This window comes from Protobothrops mucrosquamatus, unplaced genomic scaffold (assembly GCF_001527695.2).
Source record: "Protobothrops mucrosquamatus isolate PMUCROS unplaced genomic scaffold, P.Mucros_1.0 scaffold_224, whole genome shotgun sequence".
NCBI lineage: Eukaryota > Metazoa > Chordata > Lepidosauria > Squamata > Viperidae > Protobothrops > Protobothrops mucrosquamatus.
In genome coordinates this window covers 388,381-412,678 of record NW_015386300.1, presented here as the reverse complement: position 1 = coordinate 412,678, position 24,298 = coordinate 388,381, and the positions used below count along the sequence as shown (strand labels likewise).

Genomic DNA, 24,298 nt, shown 5'->3' with positions numbered 1-24,298 from the left:
TATTTATTGTATCTAGGGTAACTGTTGCAAATTTAAACATAGCCACTGAAGATTTAAGGGTAGCTCTTGTATGTATTAGTTGCTTTTATTTGATCCATAAAGCATTATGAAACTTCGTTGGCTAGTTGCTTTTGGTTACAAATGGTTAGTCATAAGCTAATAAAAAGATTTATGGAACTAATAAACATGCTCATTTTTTAAAAAAAAATAACATTGGTTTTGAGACCAATAAACGGAGAGTGCTGTGTTATCCCTCTAGCAAAGATGCATAGAGGTACTTAAAGATGGGATAAAACATATTAATGGTTAATTATATGCCAACAAGTTGTTTTCGATACCCAGTGGCTACATAGATAGATTTTCTCCATGATGATCTATTCCTAGCCTGTTTAAAAGATCTGCCAATGCTGGACTCATCAGCACTTTAACTGAATCCATCCATCTTGCTGCTGGTACTTCTCCTTCTCCCTTTCCTTCCACCTTTCCCAACATTACAGCCTTTTCCAGACACTTATGTCTTCTCATAACATGTCCAAAAATAATAATATTCCATACTGTTAAGATAAAATATTAAATGCAGTGGGATCCTAAGGCGTGCTTAACCAGAATAACCAAATAACAGAGTTGGAAGGGATCTTGGAGTCTTCTAGTCCAACCCCTGTACCATTTCAGATTATACATTTATAGGCTCATTAACATAACACATTAAACTTGGTTAGCTTTAATTTGGAGAAGGAGAACTTAAGACAGGATCTATGGCTTCATTGTGCCATCTTTTTTAAAAAAAAAATATTCATGCAAGTGCTTCTATTGGTAAGAACAGTTTGTTTTGTTTTGTTTTGGTTGGTTGGTTTGTTTTGTGTTCATTTTGGTGGATTAGTGTATTATCCAACCCATTCCTTTTGATTAGTTTATGATTCAGCCATTTTTTTTCAACTCATAAAAATGGGTTGAATATTTTGTAAATACTGTGTAGCCAATGTATAATAATCACTGGGAGAGAGTTGGGAGGTCATATAATTTTTCTTAAATAAATAAACTGTAAAAATGACTTGAATTGCATGAAGAACAAAAATAAATATTAACACTTCAGCTTACTTTTTCCGAGCCAGTTATCAAACTTTTTTTAATTAGAATTTTATTATTGTGACTGTCCCCTGCAAAAGTTACATAAAAAAAATATAAGGTGTCCCTTACTGCTTTCCACAGTAAATGACAATGTAAAGAAAGAAACCAAAGTCTTTTTTTTCTTTTTTTTATTTTTTTTTTGCAAAGTTTAGTATTAATTGTGTATAACTGAAATCTTCGCCCATTGGGAGTTTGGAAACTGGTAAATTTTCAGACAAAATCTAATCACTTCTAAGAGCTAATCTCTACAAGAGCTAAAACAGAGGGCTTACAAAAATTAAGAGTGATACAGATAAGAGCATATAATTTTGTAGTGTGTATGCTATGCTATTTATAATAATATATTGTTGTAGAGATCCTTTGCATTCAATTGCTTATCTATGTGGTTCACTCTGAACCATGAACCATGAACCATGTTTAGTACAAAGTGATGCATGATGCATTCTTTATTTGTTATAAAAGTTATTTATTAAATTTGTTATAAAAGTTATTTATTAAATTTGTCCAGCCACCCATCTTAATTGCAAGACTATGAGTGTAACAATTAAACTATAGCTATCTGTTCATCAATATTCTAAAGCTTATCAATTCACTTTCAGAAAAGATTATGTCACAGTCTTTTCTTCTTATGTGAGAACATTAGGAAAAGATATTCTGAATCAGACCAGAGGTCTATTTAATTCAATATTGTGTTTTTCCATTTTCACATTCATTTCAGAATATTTCTGAACCAGATGTTTTTGGGAAGCCCCCATCTCTTTATTTTTCTTGCAAATGTAATGTATTTGCCTTTGTCCAAATGACTAATGGACATGGGGATGGGTGGGGTGGAAGCTCACAATATAACAACAACAACAAAAATAGACTGGAATGCCATTCAAACACAGTTAACAACAAGATACCGTATTTTTCGCTCTATAAGACGCACTTTTTCACCCCCAAAAGATGGGGGAANTATTTATTGTATCTAGGGTAACTGTTGCAAATTTAAACATAGCCACTGAAGATTTAAGGGTAGCTCTTGTATGTATTAGTTGCTTTTATTTGATCCATAAAGCATTATGAAACTTCGTTGGCTAGTTGCTTTTGGTTACAAATGGTTAGTCATAAGCTAATAAAAAGATTTATGGAACTAATAAACATGCTCATTTTTTTAAAAAAAAAATAACATCGGTTTTGAGACCAATAAACGGAGAGTGCTGTGTTATCCCTCTAGCAAAGATGCATAGAGGTACTTAAAGATGGGATAAAACATATTAATGGTTAATTATATGCCAACAAGTTGTTTTCGATACCCAGTGGCTACATAGATAGATTTTCTCCATGATGATCTATTCCTAGCCTGTTTAAAAGATCTGCCAATGCTGGACTCATCAGCACTTTAACTGAATCCATCCATCTTGCTGCTGGTCCTTCTCCTTCTCCCTTTCCTTCCACCTTTCCCAACATTACAGCCTTTTCCAGACACTTATGTCTTCTCATAACATGTCCAAAAATAATAATATTCCATACTGTTAAGATAAAATATTAAATGCAGTGGGATCCTAAGGCGTGCTTAACCAGAATAACCAAATAACAGAGTTGGAAGGGATCTTGGAGTCTTCTAGTCCAACCCCTGTACCATTTCAGATTATACATTTATAGGCTCATTAACATAACACATTAAACTTGGTTAGCTTTAGTTTGGAGAAGGAGAACTTAAGACAGGATCTATGGCTTCATTGTGCCATCTTTTTTAAAAAAAAAAATTCATGCAAGTGCTTCTATTGGTAAGAACAGTTTGTTTTGTTTTGTTTGTTTGGTTTGTTTTGTGTTCATTTTGGTGGATTAGTGTATTATCCAACCCATTCCTTTTGATTAGTTTATGATTCAGCCATTTTTTTTCAACTCATAAAAATGGGTTGAATATTTTGTAAATACTGTGTAGCCAATGTATAATAATCACTGGGAGAGAGTTGGGAGGTCATATAATTTTTCTTAAATAAATAAACTGTAAAAATGACTTGAATTGCATGAAGAACAAAAATAAATATTAACACTTCAGCTTACTTTTTCCGAGCCAGTTATCAAACTTTTTTTAATTAGAATTTTATTATTGTGACTGTCCCCTGCAAAAGTTACATAAAAAAAATATAAGGTGTCCCTTACTGCTTTCCACAGTAAATGACAATGTAAAGAAAGAAACCAAAGTCTTTTTTTTCTTTTTTTTCTTTTTTTTGCAAAGTTTAGTATTAATTGTGTATAACTGAAATCTTTGCCCATTGGGAGTTTGGAAACTGGTAAATTTTCAGACAAAATCTAATCACTTCTAAGAGCTAATCTCTACAAGGGCTAAAACAGAGGGCTTACAAAAATTAAGAGTGATACAGATAAGAGCATATAATTTTGTAGTGTGTATGCTATGCTATTTATAATAATATATTGTTGTAGAGATCCTTTGCATTCAATTGCTTATCTATGTGGTTCACTCTGAACCATGAACCATGTTTTAGTACAAAGTGATGCATGATGCATTCTTTATTTGTTATAAAAGTTATTTATTAAATTTGTCCAGCCACCCATCTTAATTGCAAGACTATGAGTGTAACAATTAAACTATAGCTATCTGTTCATCAATATTCTAGAGCTTATCAATTCACTTTCAGAAAAGATTATGTCACAGTCTTTTCTTCTTATGTGAGAACATTAGGAAAAGATATTCTGAATCAGACCAGAGGTCTATTTAATTCAATATTGTGTTTTTCCATTTTCACATTCATTTCAGAATATTTCTGAACCAGATGTTTTTGGGAACCCCCATCTCTTTATTTTTCTTGCAAATGTAATGTATTTGCCTTTGTCCAAATGACTAATGGACATGGGGATGGGTGGGGTGGAAGCTCACAATATAACAACAACAACAAAAATAGACTGGAATGCCATTCAAACACAGTTAACAACAAGATAAGTAAAAAATATCATTCAAAAAGACATTTTTTTGACATTAGAGATAATAGAACCATTTAATTAATAACTGTACATAGCCTTGTTTTTTTAAATTCCTCTTTAAAAGCATTGGGGTTTTTTTCTCCTTCCCTCATAGATCCCCTTCTGTTTAGCTCACAGATAACCCTAGATTCTACTAATGAATTATGACAGTGCTTTAAGACTCTTTTAGCTTGCATCACATTTCTTCTGAATAACATAAATTGCTAAACAGGTAAATGAACAAATAACAGAATCCAGCTGACTTATCAACTCCAAAGGGGCTCTTTTCTTATTTTTGCTTTATTGAGGATTATACATTTTCATTTCATTGTCATTTGCATCGTTTTTTCCTGTATACCTCTTGATTTATACATGTGAGAGAAGAATGCCTGTTAAATAAGACTATGTGCATTTTATAACCTAGTAAACAATAGCAACAAGTAATATCTTTGAGGTGCTTTTTCCTTCCAGGTTGCAGCCCATCAAGAAATTGTACATTTTAAGGGTTTTCACTTAGAAGAGGAGCTATGCCCAAAGAGTGGGCTATGCATTTAATAAGAATCCTTAGTGCCCTCTCTTGGTGATGGCATGAATTACGTGCTTTAATAGAGTCCCATAATCATTTCTGTTTAAATAGTTTTCTATTCCTCTATGGAAACTTTTGGCCACCCATTTCACTTGCATGTGACTCTGGCCATTGTATATAGTTAAAACACAACAGCCACACCCTTCCACCATTAAAACCAATTAAAAACAATTAAAAGTTACAGTTAAATATTCCCTGCATATGTTCAAAATACACTCATGCAATGGGTGAGATATGGTCAACCATGGTTTACTTTCTTTTTTATTTTGAGCTAATTAATTGCAGCTGTAAAATGTGTATTAAATAGCCAAAGTCTGACTATTTAGTCATTTCTATTGTATATTAAGTTTATGAAACATTTTTAGTGTTTTCAAAGACTCATACACACTGCATAAATCCAGGTTGCTTTTTAGAATTCTTCACTTAAAGTAATTGATGGTCTTTCCATTTGAATAACCAGTCAATCAGTTTTTCTTCCTACTTCTATGATTAAATGAGAATTAAATATAATTTACTTAAAACAAAAACATTTAATTTATAGTTAACTTAAAAAAAGACTCTAGGTGAAGTAATAGGAAAAATAGTTGCAGTTCTGTAAATCAAATCAAGAAAGTGCAAACAATGTAAAAAGACATAGTTCTCATGAGCAATATGGAGTTCAGACTTTGATACTGATGTTTTTTAGCTCATCTCCAGTTATGTGACTTATTTTTGCTTGGTTTTCTAGAATGATTTTTAATTGTGCTCAGACTGTATCAAAATTGTCTCTGAAATGCCCTAAACTGGTATTAAATAGATTATGGGGGTGTTGCCATTTCTTGTAATATTATGTTTTGAAAGAGAATGAGAGTGTATATGCTTGCAACATACTAATTTCTTAATTATTGCAAAATATTATAGAATCGGGGCAGCTGAATTGGTGAAGGAAAAGACATGATGAGAATGAGGATGAAAGAGACTGAAGCTTTCTTTGTCTTGTGACAATCTAGTTTGACTAATCCTGCTTTCCCTAACTTGTGCCCTGTAGATGTTTTGGAATGATAATGCTCTTAAACCTCACTGGCATATTTAAATGGCCAGAATAGACAATAATGAAATGCAGTATTTAGCACTGCACCATGTAGTTGAATAATCGGTTTGACGATATACTTCTGAATCATTTGTATATATATTCATGAAAAGAAAAGGATTGCCCTTCTTTGTAGTGGGAGCTTAATAGAAGCTAGACTATAATTGTTAAAATGTCAGGAAGTTGGAGAATACAATAGTACACGAGCCAAGATTGGTGCTGTGTTCCCCTCTGCTGGCACTGCAGCGGCTGGTTAATTAAGAATTTTATTCCCAAAGCTATGCTAAGAACATTGATATTGCTGGCACCGGCAGCACTAAATCAAAAGATGAACCATTTCTGCTGCATTGAGTAATTGTACTTCTTTGTCGTTAGTTTTTAGGGTAAATGCATAAAATTATGAAGCAAGCCAAGATTTACAAGAGTGACCTTTTGCCTGGAAATTGCTTTCTTTGCTTTCTAGATTCCTAACTTCTTGAAAACCCATTTCCATTATTACCAGAATTGTGAACTTCTTTCACTTCTAAATATTACTTGGAATAAACACATAATAAAAGATTGTAAGTGGGAATCGTGAAAAAGTGATATTACCCATAGACGTTGCCTATTTAGTTTTTAGATTAGAAATAATCTCTGTCTCTCAGAATAAAGCAAAATAATGTTCTAGATACAGGAAGATGTTTTAAAGTACATATTACTCACTATATTTCTATCTTTAGGAGAATGATTGACCTATTGCATAATTTTACAAATAATATGGACTTTTGTAAACAGCTTTGTAAAAAAAATGCATATATTTATGTGATTGACTTCCAGTTTCTGACACTTTTTTGATGCTTTTTTCAACTTCACTTTTAGGATGCTGGAGAATTCCTTTGAGGTTTTTGAGTTTCTTATTGCAATGTGACAGGATATGGGGTTTTTCTTGTTACACATACTCCTATCATTCTGCAGCTGGTTAGAGAGTTTGGCCTTTGAAGTCAGACACACCATGATGGGCAAGCCTACCCTACACTATGAGAGAATCAGGTCAAGTAAATCTTTATCGTAGTCATAGATCAGCATATACCACAAGACAATTTTAGAAAGATTGAAAGCACTTTAGTTACAGACCTCCTTGAATGAGAAAGGATGAGTGAGAGTAACTGCTCAGCCTACTGAAGACACCAGATTGACTATTAAACTTTTTCCCCTTTTACTTGGATGTCATATTTTAATGTGCATATACAGTATTTTATGAATAAATTTATGAAATATATTTTTTGCACAACTTCTTCGTTAGCCCATCTAGTGATTTTAATAGCTTTTTCATATTTTTTTTAAAGATCATATCATTTATGGGAAGGATGAAACTGAATCAAAACCTATTTATTAGGTATATAGTATAAAGACTATACTATTCTATGAGATACAGTGTTCCAGAACACTCCTGAAATGTTCCATTTCTTCTCTAGACTTTTCTGATCTGGTCATTCTGGGAATGGTCTAGCAATTTTTGGAGGTTAAGTCCAAAAACGTAACTTCTAAGAAGCAGATCATGTTGTTGAAGACATAATATGTCAGAAAACAGAATTGTTTGGGGGCAGGTCTACATCCAGAATAATACTGTATGAATCATGGCTTGGACGATAATTTATAGAAAACCACTAGACCAGATCAGCATCGTCTCGAGAAAATTTTTAAAGTTTTCTGGAACTTGTAGTTTAAATTTATCATTGCTGTGAATGAAGAGGAAAACAGCATATGAAATACCTCCTTCAGTCTTTTTCATACCTTTGGAACCAGGTTTTCTTGGAATACAATTCCCATCACTCCAACTATTTGTAGTTTAGGTAATGGGTGTTCAGCATTCAATGGGACCAAGATTGGGAGAATCTACTTTAATATCTCGGGGGATCTCGGAGTCCTAATGGACAGTCACTTAAATATGAGCCAGCAGTGTGCTGCAGCTGCCAAAAAAGTCAACATAGTACTAGGCTGTATTAACAGAGGGATAGAATCAAGATCACGTGAATTGTTAATATCACTTTATAATACCTTGATAAGGCCACACTTGGAATACTGCATCCAGTTTTGTAAAAAAAGGTGTTGAGACTCTAGAAAGAGTACAGAGAAGAGCAATAAAGATAATTAGGGGACAGGAGGCTAAAACATATAAAGAACAGCTGCTGGAATTGGGTATGTCTAGTTTAATGAAGAGAAGGACGAGGGTTGACAGGATAGCAGTGTTCCAATATCTCAGGGGTTGCCACAAGGAAGAGGGAGACAAACTATTCTCCAAAGCACCTGAAGGCAGGACAAGAAGCAATGGATGGAAACTAATCAAGGAGAGAAGCAACCTAGAACTAAGGAGAAATTTCCTGACAGTTAGAACAATTAATCAGTGGAACAACCTGCCTCCAGAAGTTGTGAATGCTCCAATACTGGATGTTTTTAAGAAGAGACTGGACAATCATTTGTCTGAAATTATATAGGGTTTCCTGCCTTAGCATGGGGTTGGACTAGAACAGGGCTTTTCAACCTTTTCACCCATTGTACCACTTTTAGGATATGGCAATATCCGAGTACCACCAGGCGCCTAGAAAGGTGTCAAAAACGTGATGATAAAAAAGGAAAAAAGTGATGAAGTGCAGGTAGTCCTTGACTTACAACAGTTCGCTTAGTGACTGTTCGAAGTTACAATGGCACTGAAAAAGTGCCCCCCAAGCCACAGCTGAGCAAGACACCTGCCTGCCCACCCGGAGGCGCTCTTCCTCCTGTCTGAGGTTTCCATTGTTGTGAGCATTTCTGTTGAGGATTGGCAGCGGGGGTGGGGTGGGGGGTGTTTGGTTTTTATTCCCCCCGTCTGCTGAGTGTTGCAGCAGATTTTGGTCACTTCACATGACCCTGGGACACTGTGACCATCATAAATATGAATCAGTTGCCAAGCATCTGAATGTAAATCACAAGACCCTGGAGAGACTGCAACATTCCAGATGATTGGTGTTTCTTCTGGGCTCAGCAGAAGCCCCAGGATCAGCACTGAGCTCCAGCTGGAGCCTGGCGCTGATCCTGGTGCTTCCACGGAGCCCTGACAGCCCCGAAGAAGCGCTGATCCTGGCGCTTCTGCTGAGCCCTGACAGCCCTGCAGCTCCAGCCATCTCTCGCTTAGGCTTGTGCGGTGCTGCCACCGGTTCAGCTCATTCCCCTCCCCCGCTACCACTTTTTTAGGATGGTCGCGTACCACCTGCCAGGTGCCAATGTACCACAGGTGGTACCCGTACCACTGGTTGAAAAGCCCTGGACTAGAAGACCTCGAAGATCCCTTTCAGCTCTATTATTGTTATATTTACAAATTCATGTACTCCTTAATTAAGAAATCACAGTACACTGTGGGATGAATAAATTATATAGGTTTGTGTAAATTGTTGATGTACTAATTTTCAGCCCTTCTCAGACATTTTCATTCATTTTTCTATAATCTGAGGTATCCACAGTAGCAGTTTGAATCAATATAATTAATTATCCTGCAGCTGGCAAGATAGTTTCTAATGCCACTTCAATTTAGGAGTTTGGGAAAAGGGATTAAACTGGGATAGCCTTCCTGTTGATCCTTGAAATTGACCAGATCCTCTCTCTTTAATCTGGGGGAGGGAAAGTAAAAAATGTAGTATTATCTGAGTTTTGTAAAGCTTATCTCTGCTACATAATAGTACCTTAAACCTTTTTTAACATCATCTAAAATATCAGATTGCATGTTCATATATTCATAATACAAGATAAAAGAGTCATTTTTATTTTTGAGCTTAGCATGCAATAACTTAAATGTGACATGTTTTATTGTAACAAAACTCAAAATATTACAAATGTTCTAACCATAAAAAGTGGAAATTCAGAGCAAGCTCTTTGCTCCTGTCCCTTTCATCTTATGGCCCAAAGGATAGATACAATAGTGCTTAATGCACCCTGTAACCAATTGGCTAATTTATCAAACTATCAGTCAGATTACTTTTAAAATGTTTTTGACAGCTTCAGATTTCCAACATGCATTTTTCAATTGATGGTGACAAAGTTTTTTGGAGTAAATATGAGTATACTGTTGGTGCGTCTTTAACCTCAAATTTCTTTTTGTGAAAATCGGTGGTTATTAGAAAAACATGCAGTTCCTTTAAGGAAATATTGACATGGGTGGGATCTCAGATCTCCTTTAGTTCCACAAGTCTATTCACCTTTTGTTTTCCCTAAAAATAATGCTGAAAGGTAAATGCTTTAATGTTGATTGCTGTTTCAGTCATCCAGTTTGCAGGTCTAATCAGCTGATGAAACATGGGTTATGCTTTTGTTTTGTTTTCCATTTGCGATTATCTAGGATTAGCTGCCAAAAAGCAAAAGGCTGCAGCTTTATTTTATAGAATATTTTGTTTCATTTGATTCTGAATGCAAAGGAATAGAAAAGGCTGCTTTCCGAAGCTGTATAGCGTTTTTGTTTTTGTTTATTGTTTCTTTTCTATTTATTCATTTGTTTTTCGTTACTTGTAATGCATCAGTGCCTTTTTGAGAGTAGCTCTGTACGATTGATAGGGTATATCCAATAACACCTGCACAGGAAGCATCATGTTGTAAGTCTTATAGGCATGGAAAGAACAGCAAAACTCTAATTGGCACCAGAATTTCCATCGCTAGGCAATGAGGCTGTTCAGTGAAATACCACGTGACTGTATTTGTTAGTGATAGCAGTTTTGGTAATACTGGTTGCTGTCATTAGGCCAGGACCATACCATGCCATTAATCTAGGACCTCACACTTCTGCCTTGATGCGCTGGTCTTCAATTCTCCCATCTGTCTGTCTATCCCCATTTCTGCCTTTTTGGCCAATGGGCATTCCACTCTACTGTCCTGCACTCTGCTTGCACCCCTTCCACCCTGGACCCCACTGCTCTGTACTCCTTCTTGCACCCTTGCTGCCCCCTACTGACCTTCTCTGTTTTCTTCCTGCTGCTACTGATCAGGCAAGCCTGGCCTGGCCCTTCGTGAGGGAGCTGCTGGCTGCATGAGGCGACTTCCCAAGTTGTGTATCGCCAAGGCCTCATGGCCGGTAACTGCTTCATGAAGGGCCAAACCAGGCAGGACTCATCAGCAGTGGGAGGAAGAAGATAGCAAAAGTCAGTTGGAGGCAGCAGGGGTGTGGAAGAGCAGGGCAGTGGGTGCAGCTGGGACAGCAAAGTGGCTAAAATGGCAGAGATGGGGGTGGGGGGGAATGAAGATAGCCATGTGAGGGAAGTTGAAGTACATCCTGCATTGGTAAATGTGGACAGGCTGCTCAGCATCTGCATTTTGATCATGTGACGGGGGGGGGATTGCAATGCCTATAACTTCAAGGATCAGGAATACATATTCGTTCAGCACCGTCGCAATTTCAAACAGTTCTTGAACAAGTGGTTGTTAAGTGAGGACTTCCTGTAGAGGAGAATTCAGATTAGCTTTACATATGTTTTCTTGGTTATGAATATTGTATTTACTGCTTTCTCTTCTTCTTTTTCCTCTTTCATAAATGATATTCAGATCAAGTATTTAACATTTAAAAAGTCCAAACAAACAATGAAGATCCATAATGCTTGATTTTTTTTATGGTGGGAAAATTAGCTAGCTACAAATAATTGCTCGAAATAGCAACATAGCTCTAAGAAGCTTGCTAACAGTATCAGGAAATACTTTGCTGCAGTGCAATCTAGTAAGTACAAAGCCTTTTTGGAAGCCAAAGCACTGATCAGTAATGGAGATAAAACACTGCTTTTTATTGAGACCAAGGGGTTTTCTTGGTGCATTGAATCCATTATCTTTGTTCTTGCAGCTGTCCCATTTCCTCCAAGCCATCGGCTCACAGCGAAGGAAGTGTTTGACAATGATGGAAAACCCCGAGTGGATATCCTAAAGGCACACCTTATGAAGGAAGGAAGGCTGGAAGAAAGTGTTGCTTTGAGAATAATAACAGAGGGTGCTTCGATTCTGCGCCAGGAAAAAAATTTGCTGGATATAGATGCCCCAGTTACTGGTGAGTACAAATAAACACTGAAGCGGTAACAGGAAATCTCCTCTATCATGATTATAGAATGTTTGGTTTAGGGCATAATAAGCCATTACAAAAATGTTGCTTCACTCCATGCTATAATGCACAAACTGCAGCAGAATGTCTCATATATTATGGTAATCAGTCTTTGAGGGATTGGAATCTGCACCTCAGTGTTCTGATTGTTGGTCAAGCTGTAGTAGATTTTCCTGTCACACTGTGAAATTATCAGAAAGGGTAGGACCTTTACTCTTGATTTGGGGGGCAGGTTTTAAAGAGCAGAGATGAGAACAGAGGTTTTCACCTTAATTTTAATCTTTAATCAAAATAGAGCTGGAAGGGACCTTGGAGGTCTTCTAGTCCAGCCCCCTGCTCAAGCAGGAGACCCCATCACATTTCAGACAGGTGATTGTCCAGTTTTTTCTTAAAAACCTCCAGTGATGAAGTACCCACAACTTCTGAGGGAAAGATGTTCCACTGGTTAATTGTTCTCACAGTTAGGAAGTTTCTCCTTAATTCCAGGTTGCTTCTCTCCTTGATTAGTTTCCATCTGTTGTTTCTTGTTCTTGCCTCCTGGTGTTTTCAAAAATAAGTGGACCCCCTCTTCTTTGTGGCAGCCCTTCAAATACTGGTATGCTGCTATCATTTTACCCCTAGTCCTTTTCTCTAGATTAGCCATACCCAATTCTTGCAACCATTCTTCTTATGTTTCTGTCTCCAGGCCTTTAATCATCTTAGTTGTTCTTCTTTGCACTATTTTGTACAACATCTTTTTTGTAATGTGGTGACCAAAACTGGATGCAGTATTCCAGGTGTGGTCTTACTAAGGATTTATGAAGCAGTACTAATACTTCAGGTGATAACTCTTAAGACGTACTGCTGAAGGGATTACATTTGGTAGCAGAATGCTTGACTGAGGTATGGGATAGAAAAGCTCAAAGGGCTACAGGATGGGCAGACGATCCTGAAGAAAGTCTACCCATGTGACCATTAAGAGGTTAAGCTGACTTGATGACATAAGTGTGTCGAAATGGGAAGAGTTGCAATCAAAAGGTTTTCTGGCTCCATTTCCATCCATGATTGGGGCCTGAAAATGCTGCCCCTAAAATCAGAAATTCTGCTAACCAAATTTAGGTTGAGTGCTGCCCTAGTATTGGATAACCACAGACGAGTCTGCTGGCAGCAGAATTATAGCCTCTTGTGCATTTTATTCTTCATTTTATGTTAGTGCTTTTTAACTAATTTTGAGTGGAACAGAAAGGTCTTTGTTGCATGCAGAAAGGTCTGTTCTACAGTAGTAAATTGAGAAGTGAAGGAATGCTAGTATATTTGGATTGATTAATTAGGATCCAATACATCTTAAGTCAGGATTTTTTTTCAGCACAAGCTCATAAATGAATCTTGTCTGATAAAGCTCTATTTATCTAATAATGTAAGACTTATTGAAGCTGTTCTTTTGAGATGAAATGCTGAAAAAAATAGCATGGTGACCTGTAATTAATTAGGATTGAATAAAGTGATTTATTTGTAACTTTGACATCTCTTCTTTTCTCATCTTAGTCAAGGGAAAATGTAATGGGTGTCTTCCTTCCAATTTCCATTGCTTCCTATGGGAAAATACTATCTCCAATTTTGGCTTTATCCTGTTCTAGATTTCATGTACTTTGGCTTAATCCCTGTCTTATGCCTTCCTATCATTTTCAGTAATCCTAAGGTGCTGCAACTAGTGTATATTTGGGGATTGAATCTTGCATTAATAATCCCCAACTGTCCCAGGAAGACTTAGTTAACCATCAACAAGAGCCTCCCAGTCTCTTAGAGTCTTCCAGTCTCTTTAGACATGCTGAACCAAGGGGATTCAATCACCTGCTTCTCAATTGTTTACAATTATATCTCTGGAGGGTGAGCAAGATCAGATGGGCAGCTTAGAATGCAGCTATAATCCCTACAGATCATTGACATTCTACGAAGCTTCCACCATGCTCATACACAAATTAATGCAAATTAAATGTAATATAACATACAAATAGTCCTTGTTTAATGATGATTTCCCTCACTACATGATATGGTTGTAAAACACAATGTCACATGACTGCATCACTTAGCAATGGCAACCCAATACTCCCCACTGCTGTTGTTAAGTAAGGATCACAGATCATTAAGTGAGACCAGGGCAGCTTTGTAAACAGGCTGTCAGGGAAGAGAGGCAAATGTGCAGCCTGAGCAGGGGAGGATATGCAAGTGTGTGAGAGGGATACTATTGATCTTGCTGAGTTTCTTGTAGCCTTTGAAAGCATCAACCATGGACCATCTGCAAGAGTTGGAATCATTGTTTGGCAGTGATTCTGTCCTTCCTGAGTTACTGGTTTCAGTCAGCATATATGAGGAAGAAGAGGCCAAGTCCCAGAGCCCTTGAATATGGGGGTGCCACAGTGCTCGGTATCTCCCCCTCAGATCTTAGTGTATTTAAGATCTCTGAATCTTAAAGATGAATCTTTAAGCTGAAGAAGTAGAGCCTGTCTTGTACTGACATAAAATCCCTTTCTTGCCTGAGAAGCGACTAGAATTCAGGGTCTCCCGGTTTCTAGTCTAAACACAATACCAAATTAGCTTTACACTTTTTAATTTTTTTTAAAAAAATGCACTTTTTTTCTTTTTACAGGCATAAATATATAGTGTCAAAGTAACCTGACTCCCACAGTTTGAGGTCTATTAAAGGAGAGTAAGAGATCAAAGTATCAGTATGATATAGTGGAAGCTTATTGTAAGATTTGGCCAGTAGTATCCTTTTCTTTCTTCATGAAAATGACACATTTTTGTCAGTAAATTTTTGTCTCTCTATAAAAAGTAAAGGTAAAAGTTTCCTCTGTCCTGTCATGTCCGACTCTAAGGGGTGGTGCTCATCTCCGTTTCCTAGCTGAAGGAGCCAGTGTTGTCTGAAGATGCTTCCGTGGTCATGTGGCCAGCATATAGCAACAAATACAAAAGGCTAATGAAATGAAAGTTAAAAATGCGTAATTTTTGTAACTGAGAGCCACAGAGTTCTTCCGGTAGCGGGACAATGATAGGATGATCTAAGGAAGAGGTACAGTTTACATGGTAAAGGACTGAGAAAACGGACAAACAATATTGAAAAAAAGCAGTAAATTCACTTATTCTGCTTCATTGCTCTTCCAAAGCAGACTTATGCCCATTAACCAGTCATTGTGCCTTAATTCCGTGAGCTTTACTAGCTATCATTCCTTAATCCACGGGATGCTTAGATCATAACAGCTGTTCCTCTCCAGCTGCTTATTCCCTAGATGCATTGACCTCTGCTCCCTCACAACAGACAGCTGAGATTCTTCAGTTTTCTGCAAGTTCTGATTTTGCAAGGCCTCACTAGCTCCTCATCAGAAGACTGTTTAGCCGCCCCAACTTACGCAACAGTTTTTTAAAATTGTTTTATTTATACTCAGCAAAGATCCAAAATACAATGCACTAAATAGGTAAGATTTTTAAAAAGGGAGTGGAGGAGGACAAAAGAAGACTATTTTAAAAAATATTTGAATTTTCATGATCCATTTTTCAGGAGAAGATGCTATTTCTTAATGTTTTCATTTTTTTTCTAACATGATTTATAACTCCTGACTTAAATCTCAAAATGAAATAGTATCCATAAGGCCTAGGTGCAAGAAAGTAATATTGATTAGATTTTTTGACAGTGTTCAGAATATATGTAAGCTTCCAGTTTAATATATAGAACGTATAGCTCTGCAGATAGGCTGAATTTGCTTAATACTTTATGTGGCTCTGTATATATGTGCTTTTATTCTTTGTTCTATCATGATTAGTGAGTGGCTTCCATTGTTTTATTGTAAACTAGTATTTTAAATTGAGGAAATGAGCATTTTTACAAGTACTTGTTGGACCTATGCAGGAATTCTATTGAAGCAGATGACTTTCTGGGTGAGAATTTGGAATTTTTTTTATCAGCAGCTGTTTGAGTGTTATTGTGAGCCAGAAGAAAAACATGAAAAGGAGACTTTCTATGACAAATTAAGAATTAAGCCCATGTGCTGGGGGTTCACCAAGAAATTAAAACTAGCAACTGAAAATAATAACAATCTCAAAACAACTGGAACAGGACTTGAACATCATCAAAATTGACAAATTCACCTTCAGTCAATTGCAAAAAGGTGGATTTACTAGGAACAGCTTATATCCTGTGACAGTAATTTTAATACCATCACACAACAGACTCAGCCTATCCCAGGTTGGTTGAAGAAAAAGATGGAGGGGTTAATTATGGCAGCACAAGACCAAGCCTTAAGAACAAATGCATATAAAGCCAGAATTGAAGGCACTATGTGACTTTTAGGAACTGACAAAATGTGCATACAGACATACAAAGCCATATTATTTTGCTTTTTTCATATTGTTCCGTTTACTTCAAAATGAACTGAAACTTTAGCCTTGCTCCAAATGTATGGATATCTTAGAGAATTGTCCTCTCATATCTTTTTACCCAGGATTTAGGTTAACTTCAGCAGTTCTTCATGCGGTGGAATTAAGCAGTTTAGGTTAGATAACAGAAGCTATTTTCCAATAAAATCTTGTGTGGCTCGCTTGGATCTCAAGTTTTTACTTGGATCTTGTTTCTTCATTGGTTAAGCAATTACTTCTGTCCCAGGCATGTTTGCAGTTAATTTTTTCTCTTAAATATACTTGTTATACTAAGTATGCAGGATTTTATATCCATTATTTTAATTTTTTTCTCTTTTCTTTATTTATATTCTCTGCTGTTTTTATTGTTCTACTGTTTTAATGTTTTAAGTTATTTGCAATCTGTCCAGAGGTCTCTGATTAGTAGGTGGCATTTAAATTACAGTAAATGTTGCAATCAACAGAGCTTCTGTTGTGTCCCCTATGAAAATGCCCAATTGTTAAGCTTATCTTTGAAGAAGCCCTCCTCCATCTTTCCATAACATCAGACAGGCCCATGGCTGACTTTTTTCTTTTAGATGGTTTAACTATGGTCACCTATTCATCCCAAATATGTCTTGTCATTTTTCTTATAATGGTGCAGTTTTTATTCTGAAAGGTATATCCAGAAAGCTTCATTCTTGCTTCCAAGCTGTCCAACTGATTTACAAACAATTAACAATTGTTAACAATTGCTACATTTACCTGCAATGAAGGTAACTCTGAATTTAAAATGATCCCTTCATGTTTCAAAAGAGAAGATTAGACAGGATTGTCTTATCTTATTTACTAGTTTCATATTTTACTTTCTGTGTTAGTTCAAGGCAATTCTCCTACTTCAAAGTAAATCAAATGGGGAAAAAGGAGGTTCCTTCTAAGATAGACAAAACATTCTTCATTCAGATAGAAAACACATTCTGTAAATGAACCAGCACTATACTTTTGTGAAATATGTGTGTCATTGAAGATTTATACTAGTCTCATGACTGACTGGACAATTCTGGGAGTTGAAGTCCATGCGTCTTAAAATTGCCAAGGTTGGAAACCCTGCACTGCATTTCTTTTTCTTTTGACATATGCCAGGGGTCTTCAAACCTGGCAACTTTAAGACTTGTGGACTTCAACTCCCAGAATTCCTCAGCCAGTCCGGGCTGGCTGAGGAATTCTGAGAGTTGAAGTCCACAAGTCTTAAAGTTGCCAAGTTTAAAGACCCTTGACATATGCAAACCGAGGCAAAGTGTTTGATACTGATACTGTTTCCCAGCTTCTATGCCAGTGATGGCGAACCTTTTAGAGACCGAGTGCCCAAAAACTGGCCCTGCCTCTGCTCTACCCCTTGCCCGCCCCCACTCCACCCCCTGCCCCGCCCCACCCTGCCTGCCCGCAGGGCCACTCACCGCCTCCAGGGCCCGCCACAGATCACCCAGGCAGCCCAGCAGCGCCATGGCAGCCACACCCTCTGCCCAATGCCCCGCAGCATCAACTGTGTGCGTTGGGGCGTGAGGGCAGACTCTTGTCTACGCTGCCAGGCTGCCATGTCCTTGTCTGCGCTGCTCCGCGTGGGCCACGCTCAGGGGCGACTCTCCTTCAAGGGGGCTGCTGGAGAGGAGGGGGTCGTGGGGGGAGGCGAGGCTGGGGCAATGGCACATGTGCCCACAGAGAGGGCTCCGAGTGCCGCCTCTGGCACCCGTGCCATAGGTTCGCCACCACTGTTCTATGCATTCACTGAAACTTTTGAAGTAAACTCACATCAAGTGGAACATGGAACATGGGGAACAGCAAGGAAGGGGGGTAGGGTTGTAATAGTACAGGTAGGTATCACATTGGGTAGCGACTGAAGAACTTCAGTCCTAAAGTCTCCATTAATAAGATTTACTACAGAGATATTTAGGCTTGTGAATGTGAAAAAAAAATCATAAAATTGGAATGACCATTGCAGTCATCATACTGCTGCTTGCTGTACATAATTTCTCTTCCCCCCCCAAAAAAAATTGCAGCTCTTTCAAAAGCATTTTCTCTTTGTATTCCTGTTCAAATACTGGGGTTTTTTTTCTGGCCCTACCATTTCTCATTTGAGAAGCTGCTGACAGTTAAGCCCTCCTCTCCCTTCCTCAAGTTTCTCCATTGTGTATTACTTCCTCTTTTCCTCCAGTCTATTGGAAGTATGAAGCAGCCGTAGGGGTTAAAGTTGCTCTCAGTTATAATGCCAAATTTGGCAACTTGAAACATTTGCAAATAGGACATGAGCTATAACATTTTTATGAGGCAATATCACTTTAGGCTTGCATTTTTCATGGTTTGAAAGCAACACAGAACAGAATTTGGGGGGGGGGGTATTAAAAATGGCTTTAAAGAAATATAGTAGGAAAGTTCCTATTAAACATCTATGAAAATTGGTGCTGTGATTTCTCTTGTAATCATTACAAAGCCAAAGATATGGGAGTTGAAGTCCACGTGTCTTGTATTTTTAGATTATAATTTAGCATGCTTGGTAACACCTGTTTTTCTCTTTTTAAACTGGGTTTTGTTCAGGGCAAGGAAGGAAGTAAATCATACAAGTAATTATTCTTCTGTATCCTTTAAAATTTGTGACTTCATGGATATACTGGTATTGTTTTGTTGGAAGTGGATTGTTCCTGCTTTCATTTCAGATTAGTTTACACTTCTAAGATTTCCTGGTCTGCCCTCCAAGTACTAATTGGTCTGATGCAGTTTGTTTGTTTGTTTTAAATCAGCTACGTTATCTATATGCTGCTAGCTATTCTGACTGTTTAAATATTAGATAGGTTCTGGTTAACATTGTTCAGTAATTATATGGTTATTTGCATTAATTCCATTTGTATCCCACTTTTATTAGTTTTATAAATAACTTGAGATGATGAACATATCCAATGCATTTTTCTCTCCTATTCCACAACAACATTCCTGTGAGGTGAGCTGGGCTGGGAATAACTGGTCACCCAGCTGGCTTTCCTGGCTAAGGCCGGACTAGAACTCATGATCTCCAGCTTTCTTGCCTGGTGCCTTAACCACTAGACCAGGGGTAGGCAACCTCGGCTCTTTTATGACTCATGGACTTCAACTGCCAGAATTCCTGAGTCAGCATAGCTGAATCAGGAATTCTGAGAGTTGAAGTCCATGAGTCATAAAAGAACCGAGGTTGCCTACCCCTGCACTAGACCAAATTGGCTATTAGAAAAAAAATGTAGTATCATCTCACCAAAACATGCCTATTGATAAGTGTAAGTAGATGAGGAGGAGGAGGAGTAGTAATAATAGGTGACTGTGAATAAAAAAATAAGATATTTAGCTTCAATGTTCAAGGAAAAAACAACTGTTAAAATGTTACAGGTTCACTATTGAGGTTCCTCCAGTGATTTCCTTTAGTTATATGGATGCTTTCAGGGGAAGAAAGTTGCAAGACTTCATACACTGAAATGCATTAATCAATTCCCTTTCAATCTCTGCAGCCTTAGAGAATTAGTTTGTGAGACTATGCATATTAATATGAATTGTCAAAATTCCATTTGTCAATTAAACAGGGCCACAGTGCTTGGATTTGCACATATATTAAGACAATATATTACAATATCTTTGGTTCTTGAGAAAAACTCAATGCAAATGAAGGCCAAAACTGGCTAAAGAACTGGCAGCTGTGATTTATTATTATAATAATAATTCAGAGTGTAATGCAAATATATTTACATTGGAAATGTTGGCTAAAAGGATAAATCCTAGACAAGCACTCAAATATGCAGGATATTTGAGCCTTTTTTTATTTCTATTAACAGAAATGTTGAGCTAACGAACAATGCTTATTCCAAACCTCAGAGTGTAATTTGCTCACCATTTACATCTATTACTATCACTGAACATTTAACATATATAAGCTGAAGCTAAGCATTTGCAACAGGAATAAAATAAATTAAAATCTTTATTATGATCATAGAACCATGTAGATTTGCAACAGGAAATTCAATCATCCACACTTTGCTCCGATATAAAATCATTTCCATGAGAAACAGGAAAAGAAATCAATAGCAATCCTTAGATAAACACCATTGTAACAGAGAAGAGGAAAAAAATAGAAATTGATGTAATTTATATATGATACATGATGAAGGAGGATCCATCAGAATTCTAACTTGTTTTACTAGTTGTGTTGCCTGTTTTTGTATACTTGTTTGTTCTGTTTGCTTCATAGCCAAATGGGTGAGAAAGTAAGATCAATTTAATATCTAAAACGGTTTCTAATCTTGTTTCTCTCTTACTATATTTACAATTGATCAACAAGGAACTGATAGATTTATACTATTTATTTTGACAAACTATATTTAATAGGGGGGGGGAAAACCCCTTAAATTGGGCCAATTGGAACAAATGTGATTTAGTGACTTGGGTCTGCAAGAAAACAATATCAGTTTTGGAAAGTGTTATATTTCAATCCATTTTCCATAGTAATGCATAAGAAAGAGTTGGCTACTGTAAACATGAGATAACTTATATTTATAAACTGCTGATAAGAGAACAGCTAACTATCTCAGGCCCATACTTTGATGTAGCTTAGAAAATAACTTATTTATCCAACCAACTTCCAGTGCATTGGAAAATTAGTTAGATAAACTTGGAAATACTACCTGTTTGAGTCATCAGCTGGCAAACCATCCATGGTAGGCTTGATTATGTCAGAAAAAAAGAAGGATCTCTTTATTATTAGTCACTGTATTCCCTAATTAGGTAACAAAAAGTGTTTTAATTATACTTGAAACACAATATAGAAACTGGATTAATGTTTTTTTTAAGCTGCAGCTCTCATAATTAGGCTTTATTTTTACAGAGACATAAGCAAATGTCATCCCAGTCCTCTGGAGTTTTCAGTTTCAAATGTGTGAAGATAACTGGGTCAAGGACAAGGAGTGAAGATAATGAAACATGACTGGGCAAATGGACCTCAGATAGAAAGATTTCTGACAGATTTTATCTAAAAGATGCATAAACAGTTTTGCATCTTCCAGGTGTGTTGGTGTGTTGTCTCCATAATCTCTGATTAATTCCCAGGTTGGCTGTACTTTATGTGAATTATAGTCTCAAACATCTGGAAGGTGGCAAGAATTATTGCCCTTTCTTACTGCCCTTCAGTTTTTTTCCCCATAAAAAAATCCTAACAGTTGCTTTTTGAGTAATGTATTAAAGTTGCCACATGTTGCCCCCAACAATTTGGGTCCTCATTTTATCAAGGATGGAAGGCTGAGTCAATTTTGAACTGGTGAGGATTGAACTCCTGGCAGTGAATTGAATTAGGCTGCAATATGCATTCTAACCACTGCACCATCATGGCTCCCTAATGCCACAATTCTCTGTAGGAAATATGAATTTGGTGAACAAAACACATTGTGTACCATTGGTATCCTTGCATTTCTTCCATCTTATTTCTTTGGCTCTTGTCTGATATTTAAACTGAAGGGTTTTATAATTAGCTTAAACTTTTTTTTTAATAATCTGATATAGCTCAGGTTCCCATAAAGCTGCAGCTGTTGCAAACCCATTTGTTTATTAAATATATTTAAAGCATTTCTACACAGAAAAGCTCTTAATGCATAGCCAGATCAATAAAAAGACAGTCCGTGGCACAAAATATAAGAAACAAACAAACAAACAACATGAAAGGCAAAACAAAAGTCTACTGAACAATGATTGGGAGTGCCCAGATTCAAGTCCATCCTTAATTTTAGAAACACATTGATTGACTCTGGGGCCAGTCCTCTAACTTTATTGCAACCTTCCTCATAGAATTATGCATAAAAATGGGAGAGAGGGCTTTGTACTGTATGTTGTTTTGAGCTTGCAGAGGAAAGGTGGTGTATTAAACTAATGAACAAATAAATACCCAAGTACCAATTGCTAACATTATATGGATCTCCCTTTCCAGCATACAAGGGTTTTTGGGTGACTATCAAAGAAGATATGGAACCCATTCAACTTAGATTCTCAGGAAAGTCAGTGCTGGCCTCTCAGTTACTGTATGGTAGACTGGCTGTCAGGTGACTTTTATCATCACTGTTTACATACAAATATTTATGTTTGGAAAACATACATACATACATACATACATACATACATACATACATACATACATACAAATACATACATGCTACTTAGTAAGCTAGAAAAAGGTGGGATACAGAACAACACTATCAAATGGATCTATATCTGACTGACAAACCATACTCAGCGAATACTCCTCAATGGTACTACATCCACATGGAGAGAAGTAAGCAGTGAGGTACCACAAGGCTCCATCTTAGGCTCAGTATTCTTCAATATCTTCATTAATGACTTAGATGAGGGAATAGAAGGGGAACTCATCAAATTTGCAGATGACACTAACTGGCAGGAATAGCCAACATCCCAGAAGACAAATTCAGGATCGAAAAATATCTTGACAAACTTGAACAATAAGCCCTATCTAACAAAATGAGTTTTAATGTGGAGAAAAGCAAAATTTTACATTTAGGCAGGAAAAATCAAAGGTTTACGTACAATTTAGGTGAGACCTGGCTCAAAAACAGCAACTGTGAGAGGGAACTTGGAGTCCTACTGGATGATCACTTGACTATGAGCCAGCAGTGTGCAGCAGCAACCAAAAAAGCTAATACAGTCCTGGGTTGTATAAACAGAGGCATAGAATCAAGATCACGTGAAGTATTAGTACTGCTTTATAAAACCCTAGTGAGACCACACCTGGAATACTGCAACCAATTTTGGTCACCATACTACAAAAAAGATGTTGAGACCTTGGAAAAAGTTCAGAGAAGAGCAACTAAAATGATCAAAGGCCTGGAAACTAAAACATATGAAGAATGGCTGCAGGACTTGGGTTTGGCTAGTCTAAAGAAAAGAAGAAACGGGCAACATGATAGTAGTATTCCAGTATTTGAGGGGCTGTCACAAAGAAGAGGGTGTCAAACTATTCTCCAAAGCAACAGACGGCAAGACAAGAAACAATGGTTGGAAACTGACCAAAGAGAAAAACAACCTGAAATTAAGGAGAAACTTCCTAACAGTGAGGACAATTAACCAGTGGAACAGCTTGCCTTCAGAAATTGTGGGCACTCCATCACTGGAGATTTTTAAGAAGAGACTAGACAGTCACTTGTTTGAAATGGTATAGGTTCTCCTGCTTGAGCAGGGGGCTGGACTAGAAGACCTCCAAGGTCCCTTCCAACTCCTATTCTATTCTATTCTATTCTATTCTGTTCACATGTACACACACACACACACACACACACACACAGTATCTACATACATACATATAAATATTTGTATACGTATACATGTACACACACACATATATACACATACATATATGTATACACACACAGACAGACACACACACAGAATTCCAAAAATCTACCTTGAGAGTTCCATCTTTGCTGTCTCGTTTTAGTGGTATGTGGGAGTGACTTTGGGAGATGGGAGAAGAGATGCTTCCTAGGGAACAGTCTGATAAGAGAGGGCATAGCCTGCAGCTTCATAATAGTCAGAGGAGACTCAGAAAGGAATCTCCTTAGTTTCTCACAGTGAAAAAGACGTGGCAGGAGATTTGTATTATCAGACTTGCAAGATTCAGTTAATATAGTCTTACAGTGAAGTAAATCATAGGATTGTGTTTCCACTCTGGTCTACCTGGGAAGGATGCTTGTTGACAACATCAGTGTCACATGTGGCGATGTCAGAAGGGCAGTATTCAGCTTTTCCATTGCATAAGCTGAGCTGATCCTGCAGTCCCCTAGATCAATGTGTGTTGTTCTGTCAACAAATTTTGTTTAATGTGGCAAGCAGGAATTTACACTGCTAGGGGAACAGCTGGCCAAGCTGCTTTGTTTGGATTTGTGCCTGTATTTTTGGCTTGTAGGATGGGTAAGCAGGTATCTTGTATCACATAGGCTGCGCCATTCCAGTGTTTGTGTTAAGTGATTCAGGGAATTAACAGAAGTGAGGCGTGCATTCAGTAAAGCAGACAAATAAGCTGACAAGT

At 37.2% G+C, this 24,298-nt stretch overlaps 1 protein-coding gene across 5 annotated transcripts in view; it reads left to right on the top strand.

Annotated features, from left to right (window-relative positions):
* PPP3CA (protein phosphatase 3 catalytic subunit alpha) overlaps window positions 1-24,298 on the top strand; it is a 189,479-nt gene that overhangs the window by 72,096 nt on the left and 93,085 nt on the right. For all 5 annotated transcript variants that reach the window (XM_015828347.1, XM_015828332.1, XM_015828325.1 and 2 more), the window contains exon 2: window positions 11,581-11,781. In XM_015828347.1, coding sequence (XP_015683833.1) covers window positions 11,581-11,781 — 201 coding nt within the window. The remainder of the gene's footprint in view (window positions 1-11,580; window positions 11,782-24,298) is intronic.